This window comes from Oncorhynchus mykiss, chromosome 2, assembly GCF_013265735.2.
Source record: "Oncorhynchus mykiss isolate Arlee chromosome 2, USDA_OmykA_1.1, whole genome shotgun sequence".
Classification (NCBI taxonomy): domain Eukaryota; kingdom Metazoa; phylum Chordata; class Actinopteri; order Salmoniformes; family Salmonidae; genus Oncorhynchus; species Oncorhynchus mykiss.
The window spans coordinates 57,641,025-57,651,871 of record NC_048566.1 but is presented as its reverse complement, the minus strand read 5'-3'; the positions used below and the strand labels follow the sequence as shown (position 1 = coordinate 57,651,871).

Genomic DNA, 10,847 nt, shown 5'->3' with positions numbered 1-10,847 from the left:
GATGATTAAACAGCATGATCATTTCAAAGGTGCACCTTGTGCTGGGGACAATAAAAAGGCCACTCTAAAATGTGCAGTTTTGTCACACAACACAATGCCACAGATGTCTCAAGTTCTAATGGGGCTTGCAATTGGCATGCAGACTGCAGGAATGTCCACCAGAGCTGTTGCCAGATCATTTTATGTTAATTTCTCTACCATAAACTGCCTCCAACGTCGTTTAAGAGAATTTGGCAGTACATCCAACTGGCCTCACAACCACAGACCACGTGTAACCACGCCAGCCCAGGACCTCCACATCCGGCTTCTTCACCTGCGGGATCGTCTGAGACCTGCCACCCGGACTGCTGATGAAACTGTGGGTTTGCACAACCGAATAATTTATGCACAAACTGTCAGAAACCGTCTCAGGGAATTTAATCTGAGTGCTCGTCGTCCTCACCAGGGTCTTGACCTGATTGCAGTTTGGCCTTGTAATCGACTTCAGTGTGCAAATGCTCACCTTCGATGGCCACTGAAACGTTGGAGAAGTGTGCTCTTCACAGATGAATCCCGGTTTCAACTGTACCGGGCAGATGGCAGACATGTGGGCGGGCGGTTTGCTGATGTCAACGTTGTGAACAGAGTGCCCCATGGTGGCGGTTGGGTTATGGTATGGGCAGGTATAAGCTACATACACAATTGCATTATATCGATGACAATTTTAATGCACAGAGATACCGTGACAAGATCCTGAGGCACATTGTCGTGCCATTCACCCACCGCCATCACCTCATATTGTTTCAGCATGATAATGCACGGCCCCATGATGCAAGGATCTGTACACATTTCCTGGAAACTAAAAATGTCCCAGCTCTTCAATGGCCTGCAGACCAACCAGACATGTCACCCATTGAGCATGTTTGGGATGCTCTGGATCAATGTGTATGACAGCGTGTTCCAGTTCCTGCCAATATCCAGCAACTTCGCACAGCCATTTAAGAGGAGTGGGACAACATTCCACAGGCCACAATCAACAGCCTGACCAACTCTATGCAAATGAGATGTGTCGCGCTGCATGAGACAAATGGTGGTCACACCACATATGGACTGTTTTTTTGATTTGTTTTTTTTTTCCACGCCCCTACCTTTTTTAAAACTATCTGTGACCAACAGATGCATATCTGTATTCCCAGTCATGAGAAATCCATAGATTAGGGCCTAATATATTTATTTTAGTTGACTTATAGTTGACATATTTCCTTATATGAACTTGAACTCAGTCAAATCTTTGAGATTGTTGAAGGTTGCGTTTATATGCTTGTTCAGTGTATTTGGGCCATGAATTGTGAAACATTTGTTTCAACTAGGTAGGTCATAACGTGGTGGGTACATAGGTAAAATACCAAAGCTTGTGGTGGGCCACAGCACCAAAACAGTTTGGGGATCACTGCTATAGTAATCTCCCAGTATAGGTCCAAACATGTTACAGTCCCTTTGACTAACATCAATCAGAACAACTGCTGAAGGCTGGCAGAAGGCTATGTCACTACCTCGGTCACGCTGATTATGGATGTGACCTCTTAGGACAGGCCAGAGCCTTAGAAATGCACTGTATGTGCAGTGTGTCTATTGTTCTAGAAGACAGACACTGCCATTCATTGTGACAGCAAGTGTCTAAAATAAGAGGCATAAAACGTACATACTGTTTACTACTGATGGTGGTGTGTCGTCGTTTCTGATTGACAGAGAGACTGTCACATGAATTAGATGCATACTGCACAAGCACACACAGTCCACCTCCCCTGGGGCCAAACAGTCATGCCAAACATCCCCTCTGGCAGGGGCACAGGGTAGGGGTGCGTGGGGGTAGGGTTTTACCCACAGGTGGGGGTGTGCAGGGTGGGGAGGTTAGGGCTAAAACTGGAGCCGGGTAGCCTTGTCTGTACACTGATGCACTGCCTTCAAACACCTTTCTGTTCACAGTAGGACTGACTGATGTTGACTTCGGGCTGAACACACACACACACACACCGACAGACACACAGACATGAACATCGACAGATAGACGGTCTAACAGACATACACATCACACACCACTTTGACTACATGAGAGGCCATTTAGCTATAGTCACATCACAGTCAACACATACAGTGGATTCGGAAAGTTTTCAGACCACCTGTCCCCTTTTCCACATTGTTACGTTACAGCCTTATTCTAAAATGGATCAAATAAAAAACTGTCCTCATCAATCTATACACAAAACCGCATAATAACAAAGCAAAAAACAGTTTTTTTAAAATTGTAGCAAATTTATGAAAAATACAAAACAGAAATCCCTTATTTATATAAGTATTCAGACCCTTTGCTATGAGACTCGAAATTGAGCTGAGGTGCATCCTGTTTCAGTTGATCATTCTTGAGATGCTTCTACAACTTGATTGGAGTCCACCTGTGGTAAATTCAATTGATTGGACATGATTTGGAAAGGCACACACCTGTCGTGGCACGGATCTGGGGAAGGGTACCAAAACAATTATGCAGTATTGAAGGTCCCCAAGAACACAGTGGCCTCCATCAATCTTAAATGGAAGAAGTTTGGAACCACCAAGACTCTTCCTAGAGCTGGCTGCCCGGCCAAACAGAGAAATCGAGAGAGAAAGGCCTTGGTCAGAGAGAACCCGATGGTCACTCTGAAAGAGCTCTGGAGTTCCTCTGTGGAGATTGGAGAACCTTCCAGAAGGACAACCATCTCTGCAGCACTCCACCAATCAGGCCTTTATGATAGAGTGGGCAGACGGAAGCCACTCCTCAGTAAAAGGCACATGACAGCCCGCTTGGAGTTTGCCAAATGGCACCTAAATGACTCCAAGATTGAATTATTTGGCCTGAAGCGTCACATCTGGAGGAAAACTGGCACCATCCCTACGGTGAACATGGTGGTGGCAGCATCATGCGGTGTGGATGTTTTTCAGTAGTAGGGACTAGGATATTAGTCAGGATCGAGGGAAAGATGAACAGAGTAAAGTACAGATAGATCCTTGCTCCAGAGCGCTAAGGACCTCAGACTGGGGCGAAGGTTCACCTTCCAACAGGACAATGATCTTAAGCACACAGCCAAGACAACGCAGGAGTGGCTTCGGGACAAGTCTCTGAATGTCCTTGAGTGGCCCAGCCAGAGCCCGGACGTGAACCTGATTGAACATCTCTGGAGAGACGCTCCCCACCTAACCTGACAGAGCTTGAGAGTATCTGCATAGAAGAATGGGAGGAACTCCCCAAATACAGGTGTGCCAAGTTTGTAGCGTCATACCCAAGAGGACTCAAGTCTGTAATCACTGACAAAGGTGCTTCAACAAAGTACTGAGTAAAGGGTCTAAATGCTTATGTAAATGTGATGTTTCTGTTTTAGTTTTTTTATATATTTGCTAACATTTCTAAAAACATTGCTTTGTCATTATGAGGTATTGAGGGTAGATTGATGAGGGAACAAAAACAATGTGATTATTTTAAAAATAAGACTAACATGAAAAAGTCAAGGCGTCTTGAATACTTCCCGAATGCACTGTAAATAACAAGTCAATTGAAACATTACGCCCTGCATCTACCTTCAACTGAATCATTGTGAGCATTTATAAGCTACGCATTGTGTGTATTCACATACTGCAGAGATTGTACCACATGTGGAGTTGATGGAGAGAATGTACTTACACCTCATCTTCATACTCTTTTGGAGGTGACACTGCTATCACCAGGTCAATCCAATCCTAAAGGCACACATTCAGATAAATAAAAAAATCAGTGAGGTTTGGCTCATATAACGATGAACTGTCTATCCCTCTTCCATATAGGATTTGCAGGGTTAAAAAAATATCACAGAGGAACTATTGATCCAAATAAATCTACCCCTCTCCTCACTATAAAACCAACTGTCCCGATTGTTGACGTTTTGATCGGGGCTGGTCTTATCAATAAGACTCATGTTCCACAATACAGGATCAAACTGATAGCCTCGGATATGCTCCCTCGCCTGTTTATTGAGAATAATAAATGAAAGTTAGCTGCCTAACTCGTTGATATTTTTTTTTATGTGAAAAATACCCCCCCCCCCCCCCAGTATTTCTGATCTTTAGACATTGTTGTTGTTAAGAGTGTAAAAGAGATTAAAATCCTACCCCTCCACTGTTCCAGGCACGGGTCAGAGAGTTTTGTCCTTCTGTCAGTGAGGAGTCCGTCAGGATCTTCCCATTCACAGCCATCACCTCATCTCCTGGAACTATCCCACCTGGGGAGGCACACGCACAATCACAAAAATTACTTTCGTTTTTACATACAACAACCTCTGGGTGAATAGTGCTGCCTATATAGATTCAACTTACGTTTAGAAAACGGATCCCACTCAATAGCCTGAGATTCCTTTCTACTAATATTGTTCCACAGGGACATAAAGGCTGCATTTACACAGGCCACCCAATTCAGATTATTTTTCCACTAATTGGTCTTTTGACCAACCAAATCAACTGTTTTGCTCATAATTGGACAAAATAACAGAACTTGGCTGCCTGTGTAAACACAGCCATAGACTAATAAGAGCGGAATCAGACCATTGAATATCATTCTGAGATGGAGTAAACCTTTTGACATTCTGTTTGTATGTCAAATATGAAACAAAAACATGCCATTCAATTTCTATTGGTAACAACAGAGGGTTGAGAGAAGATTGCAGCTTTGTAACCTTTAAATTAAATCAATCCAAGTGTTGACACGTATGAACTCACCATGTTTGTCTGCCGAGCCTCCATCATAAATGGCAGATACCACTAGCTTTCCCAGAGGGGAGTCTACTCCCCCCTCCACAGCCAGATCAAGTGGTCCAACCTGAGGTAAGAGAGATACAAGGAAATACATGTTATGCATTCATTACATATGATTTAAAAATGCACTGTAAAGAAATCGAAATAAATATAGTATTTTCAGTTGTTTGAAGCTGGTGTATGAACGGGAAGCATAGAAATAGCACACATAGAACAGATGTACCGCTCCTTAGACTTGCTTTCAATGAGTATGACAGATCTATAACTCACATTGCCATGTGAATTTGATCTGGTCACCCAAAGAGTTACATATTGCAGCTTTAAAGCCATAGATGTATCATCATCATCATCATCATCTTCCTACTGTATGTCTGTCTGTCTGAGGAAATAGAGATGATTCTGCAGTGCAGGAATTAACTTTCCGTTTTGCCAATTAACTTCATTGTCCCCAAAGGTAAGTTTGTTTCGATCCTTCTTTCCTTAAATAAAAATATAACAACCTGAAAAGTATAGTCAAAACTGGACAGTTCATCCTGATGGTAATTCTGGTTACCTTTTTGATTCTCAGTAGTCTCACGTCTCGCCCAGCTATCTGTTCCGAGGAGAACTGTTAACACAACCAGCAGAGATGGATGGAGTCAAAACAAAACACATAACATTACAACACTGGATCACAGTGAATAGATATGTATGGATTGTACAATCTATACATTATATCTCTTTTATATACAGTGCCTTTGGAAAGTATACAGACCACATGACTTTTTCCACATTTTGTTACTTTAGAGCCTTATTCTAAAATGGATTAAATAAATAAAAATACTCAGCAATCTACACACAATACCCCATAATGACAAAGCCCCAAAAAAAACATTTTGAAATTTTAGCAAATATATTGAAAATAAAAAACAGATACCTTTTTTACATAAGTATTCAGACACTTTGCTATGAGACTTGAAATTGAGCTCAGGTGCATCCTGTTTCCATTGATCATCCTTGAGATGTTTCTACAACTTGGAGTCCACCTGTGGTAAATTCAATTGATTGGACATGATTTGGAAAGGCACACATCTGTCTATATCAGGTCCCACAGTTGAGAGTGCATATCAGAGCAAAAACCAAGTCATGAGGTCGAAGGAATTGTCTATAGAGCTCAGAGACAGGCTTGTGTCGAGTCACAGATCTGGGGAAGGATACCAAAACATTTCTGCAGCATTATAGGTCCCTAAGAACACAGTGGCCTCCATCATTCTTAAATGGTAGAAGTTTGGAACACTCCTTAGTAAAAGGCACATGACAGCCCAATTAGAGTTTGCCGTTCTCTGGTCTGATGAAACCAAAATTGAACTATTTTGCCTGAATGCCAGGCGTCACGTCTGGAGGAAACCTGGCACCATCTCTACGGTGAAGCATGATGGTGGTAGCATCATGCTGTGGGGAAGTTTTTCAGGGGGAGGGACTGGGTGACTAGTCAGGATCGAGGGAAAAATTAACCGAGCAAAGTATAGAGAGATCCTTGATGAAAACCTGCTCCAGAGCGCTCAGGACCTCAGACTGGGGCGAAGGTTCACCTTCCAACAGGACAACTACCCTAAGAACACAGCAAAGACAACGCAAGAGTGGCTTCAGGACAAGTCTCTGAATGTCCTTTAGTGGCCCAGCCAGAGCGCGGTTGAACATCTCTGGAGAGACCTGAAAATAGCTGTGCAGCGATGCTCCCCATCCAACATGATAGAGCTTGATCTGCAGAGAAGAATGGGAGAAACTCCCCAAATACAGGTGTGCCAAGCTTGTAGCTTCATACCCAAGAAGACTCAATGCTGTAATCGCTGCCAAAGGGGCTTCAACAAAGTACTGAGTAAATGGCTTGAATACTTATGTAAATGTGTTATTTCAGTCCTTAGTCCTTTGTAAGACATTTGCAAAAATGTCTAAACCTGTTTTTGCTTCATCATTATAGGATATTGTGTGTGGATTGAGGGAGAGAGAAAAAAACTATTTAATCAATTTAATATGGCTGTAACGTAACAAAATGTAGAAAAAGTCAAGGGGGTCTGAATACTTTCCAAAGGCAGTGTATGGCTTTAGCTATAGAAAACCATTTCCCTGAGGCGCATTGACTATTTCCAAGAAAGATGAGAACATTAGAGGTGTCCCACTGAGGTTTCCAGGAAGGCTATAACACAGAATGGCTGTTACAGTGACTCAATGGCCACACGGAACCGAGAAGGTCAACTATGGGATGGCTCACAATGGAGGCTGACATTTACAAACGGCATTATAGTCACGGTTAACAGATCTTCGTTGGCACATGTCACACGCCTGTACACATGACATGATCCTGTACGTCTAAAGGTCTTGCAGCTATAGACAGACATACAGTACCATGGAGTGGGGATCAAAGTCTTCCACGTATTTCTGAAAGCCCTGAAAGACAAAACAACATATTAGACAGTTCAACATGGCAATGCTGCATTTGACGTTCAGCGCCACTAGGAAGCATGGTTGAACAATAGGCCTATAATACAGGCCCTATATCACCCTGGTCTCTTAACTGATTTCTTGCTCAGTAATATGACATCTTACACAATCTGTGGTAGGAGCAGAAATGACTATCCTTTCCTTTGTTAGTCTACGGCACGGTAAAACTTCATAGGTTCAACCCGAACCAGGGCAATGTGGCGTATTACTTTTCTAAATGACGTTGGCATGTAATTAGGTTCTAACAGAGAACGAGTGTGGTGAGTGTACAAGGGCTAGATTTCCTTTGACAACCACTTCTGTCTTTAAATGGTATTTCAAATTGATGAATGTTATAATACAACAAAAACCAAGGCTGTGGACTCATTTTCCATGTCTCTCCAGCTCTGAAAAATAAAATGATGACAAGGTCTATGCGACTGTAGAGAGAAGGCTAACTATACACACGGAGTGTACAAAACATTAGGAACATCCCCCCCCCCCCCCCCTTTCCCCCAGAACAGCCTCAGTTCGTCGTGGCATGGACTCTACAAGGTGTCGAAAGTGTTCCACAAGGATGCTGGCCCATGTTGACTCCGATGCTTTCCACAGTTGTGTCAAGTTGGCTGGATGTTGTTTGGGTGGTGGACCATTCTTGATACACACAGGAAACTGTTGAGCGTGAAAAACCCAGCAGCGTTACAGTTCTTGACACACTCAAGCCTGGTGCGCCTACAGGGTTGGGGAGTAACGTAATCCGTTACATGTAAGGGGTTACCAAAAAAACGGTAACTGTAATCCGTTAAATTACCAGCAAAAATATTGTAATCAGATTACAGATACTTTTGAAAAATCTTTGACACTCCTCTGTTTTCTCAATGACATTCAAATCAACGTTGAAAAAAGGCGGAAGATTAAATTTGTTCCACCTGAGCAAGTCTGACCACAAGTCAGAGACCACTATGATGACACACCAAATGGGTTTGATGGAATGCTGGAAAAGAGCAGGAATAGGCCTTCAAAATCAGTGCCTCTTTGCTTGACATCATGGGAAAATCAAAAGAAATCAGCCAAGACCTCAGAAAAAAAAATTGTAGACCTTGACAAGTATGGTTCATCCTTGGGAGCAATTTCCAAACGCCTAAAGGTACCACGTTCATCTGTACAAACAATAGTACGCAAGTATAAACACCATGGGACCACGCAGCCGTCATACCGCTCAGGAAGGAGACGCATTCTGTCTCCTAGAGATGAACGTACTTTGGTGCGAAAAGTGCAAACCAATCCCAGAACAACAGCAAAGGACCTTGTGAAGACGCTGGAGGAAACTAGAAGTCAACCGATTAATCGGAATGGCCGATTAATTAGGGCCGATTTCAAGTTTTCATAACAATTGGAAATCGGTATTTTTGGACACCGATTCGGCCAATTATTTTTTTTTTTACACCTTTATTTAATCTTTATTTAACTTCTTATGGCTGGGATGTAGCTTGGATGAATAAGTTGGACTTGGATGAATAAGTTGCTCAAAGTAAACGGCCTGCTCCTCAGTCTCAGTTGCTAATATATGCATATTATTATTAGTAGTATTGGATATAAAACACTATAAAGTTTCTAAAACTGTTTGAATGATGTCTGTGAGTATAACAGAACTCATTTGGCAAGCAAAATCCTGAGGAGAAATCAAAACAGGAAGTGAAAAAATCTCAGCTTTGTATGTATTCACCAGTGTCCCCAATGAAATCCACTTGAGATATTAATGATGTTGCACTGCCTTGGGGTTCCACTAGATGTCAACCATCAATAGACATTTTCATGAGACTTCTATGGTGTTGTGGGAGTGAATAATAGCAGAATCTTTCAGGTGTCTGGCAGTCAGCCATTTTCTGATCACGCTTATTCCTCATGGTACCCACTTGCATTCCATTGCTCATGAATACAAGAAGGAATACTCCGGTTGGAACTTTATTGAAGCTATATGTTAAAAACATCCTAATGATTGATTCTGCACTTAGTTTGAAATTTTTCTTCGACCTGTAATATAACTTTTTGAAGTTTTTGTCCGATGTAACGCTGACCAGAATGAGCATTTGGATATGTATACCAAATGCGCTAACAAAATAAGGTATTTGGACATAAATAACGGACATTATCGAACAAAACAAACATTTATTGTGGACCTGGGATTCCTGGAGTGCTTTCTGATGTAGATCATCAAAGGTAAGGGAATATTTATCATGTAATTTCTTGTTTATGTTGACGTCAACATGCCGGCTAATTGTGACAATTTTTTCTGAGCGCCGTCTCAGATTATTGCATGGCTGGCTTATTCCGTACATTTAAAAAAAAAATCAGACACAGTGGTTGCATTAAGGAGAGCTATATCTATAATTCCATGTGTATAACTTGCATTATCATCTACATTTATGATGAGTATTTCTGTTGAATGATGTGGCTATGCAAAATCATTGGATGTTTTTGGAACTAGTGAATGTAACGCACCACTGTAAACTCATATTTTGATAAATATGAACCTTATCAAACAAAACATACATGTATTGTGTAACATGAAGTCCTATTAGTGTCATCTGATGAAGATCATCAAAGGTTAGTAATTTAATCTCTATTTGTGCTTTTTGAAACTCCTCTCTTTGGCTGGAAAGAAATGGCTATGTTTTTCTGTGGCTATATGTGGTGACCTAACATAATCGTTTGTGGTGCTTTTGCTGTAAAGCATATTTGAAATCAGACACTGTGGTGGGATTAACAACAAGAATAGCTTTAAAATGGTATGCGATACATGTATGTTTGAGGAATTTTAATTATGACATTTTTTATGTTTTGAAAATAGCGCCCTGCACGTTCACTGGCTGTTGTCATATCGCTCCCGTTACCGGGATTGCAGCCATAAGAAGTTAACTAGGCAAGTCAGTTAAGAACACATTCTCATTTTCAATGACGGCCTAGGAACGGTGGGTAAAGTACCTTGTTCATTGGCAGAACGACAGATTTTTACCTTGTCAGCTCGGAGATTCAATCTTTCAACCTTACAGTTAACTAGTCCAACACTCTAACCACCTGCTTCTCATTGCACTCCACGAGGAGTCTGCCTGTTACACGAATGCAGAAAGGCAAGGTAAGTTGCTAGCTAGCATTAAACTTATCTTATAAAAAACAGTCAATCAATCATAATCACTAGTTAACTACACATGGTTGATGATATTACTAGTTTATCTAGCGTGTCCTGCGTTGCATATAAGCGATGCGGTGCGTATTCGCGAAAAAGGACTGTCCTTGCTCCAATGTGTACCTAACCATAAACATCAATGCCTTTCTTAAAATGAATAGACAGAAGTATATATTTTTAAACCTGCATATTTAGCTAAAATAAATCCAGGTTAGCAGGCAATATTAATCAGGTGAAATTGTGTCACTTCTCTTGCGTTCATTGCACGTAGAGTCAGTGCATATGCAAAAGTTTGGCCGCCTAATTTGCCAGAATTTTACGTAATTATGACATAACATTGAAGGTTGTGCAATGTAACAGGAATATTTAGACTTATGGATGCCACCCGTTAAATAAAATACGTAAC

The 10,847-nt window shown here is 41.6% G+C and overlaps 1 protein-coding gene across 2 annotated transcripts in view; it reads right to left on the bottom strand.

The window, feature by feature from the left end:
* Positions 1-10,847, bottom strand: part of ush1c (Usher syndrome 1C) — a 48,737-nt gene that overhangs the window by 3,725 nt on the left and 34,165 nt on the right. The window contains exons 15-20 of one of the 2 annotated variants that reach the window (XM_036951561.1): positions 7,180-7,221; positions 5,348-5,401; positions 4,759-4,858; positions 4,156-4,265; positions 3,692-3,747; positions 1,865-1,991 (exon numbers count right to left, since the gene is read on the bottom strand). In XM_036951561.1, the coding sequence (XP_036807456.1) occupies positions 1,865-1,991; positions 3,692-3,747; positions 4,156-4,265; positions 4,759-4,858; positions 5,348-5,401; positions 7,180-7,221 (489 nt within the window). The remainder of the gene's footprint in view (positions 1-1,864; positions 1,992-3,691; positions 3,748-4,155; positions 4,266-4,758; positions 4,859-5,347; positions 5,402-7,179; positions 7,222-10,847) is intronic. The other variant, XM_036951570.1, reaches the window with a different exon arrangement.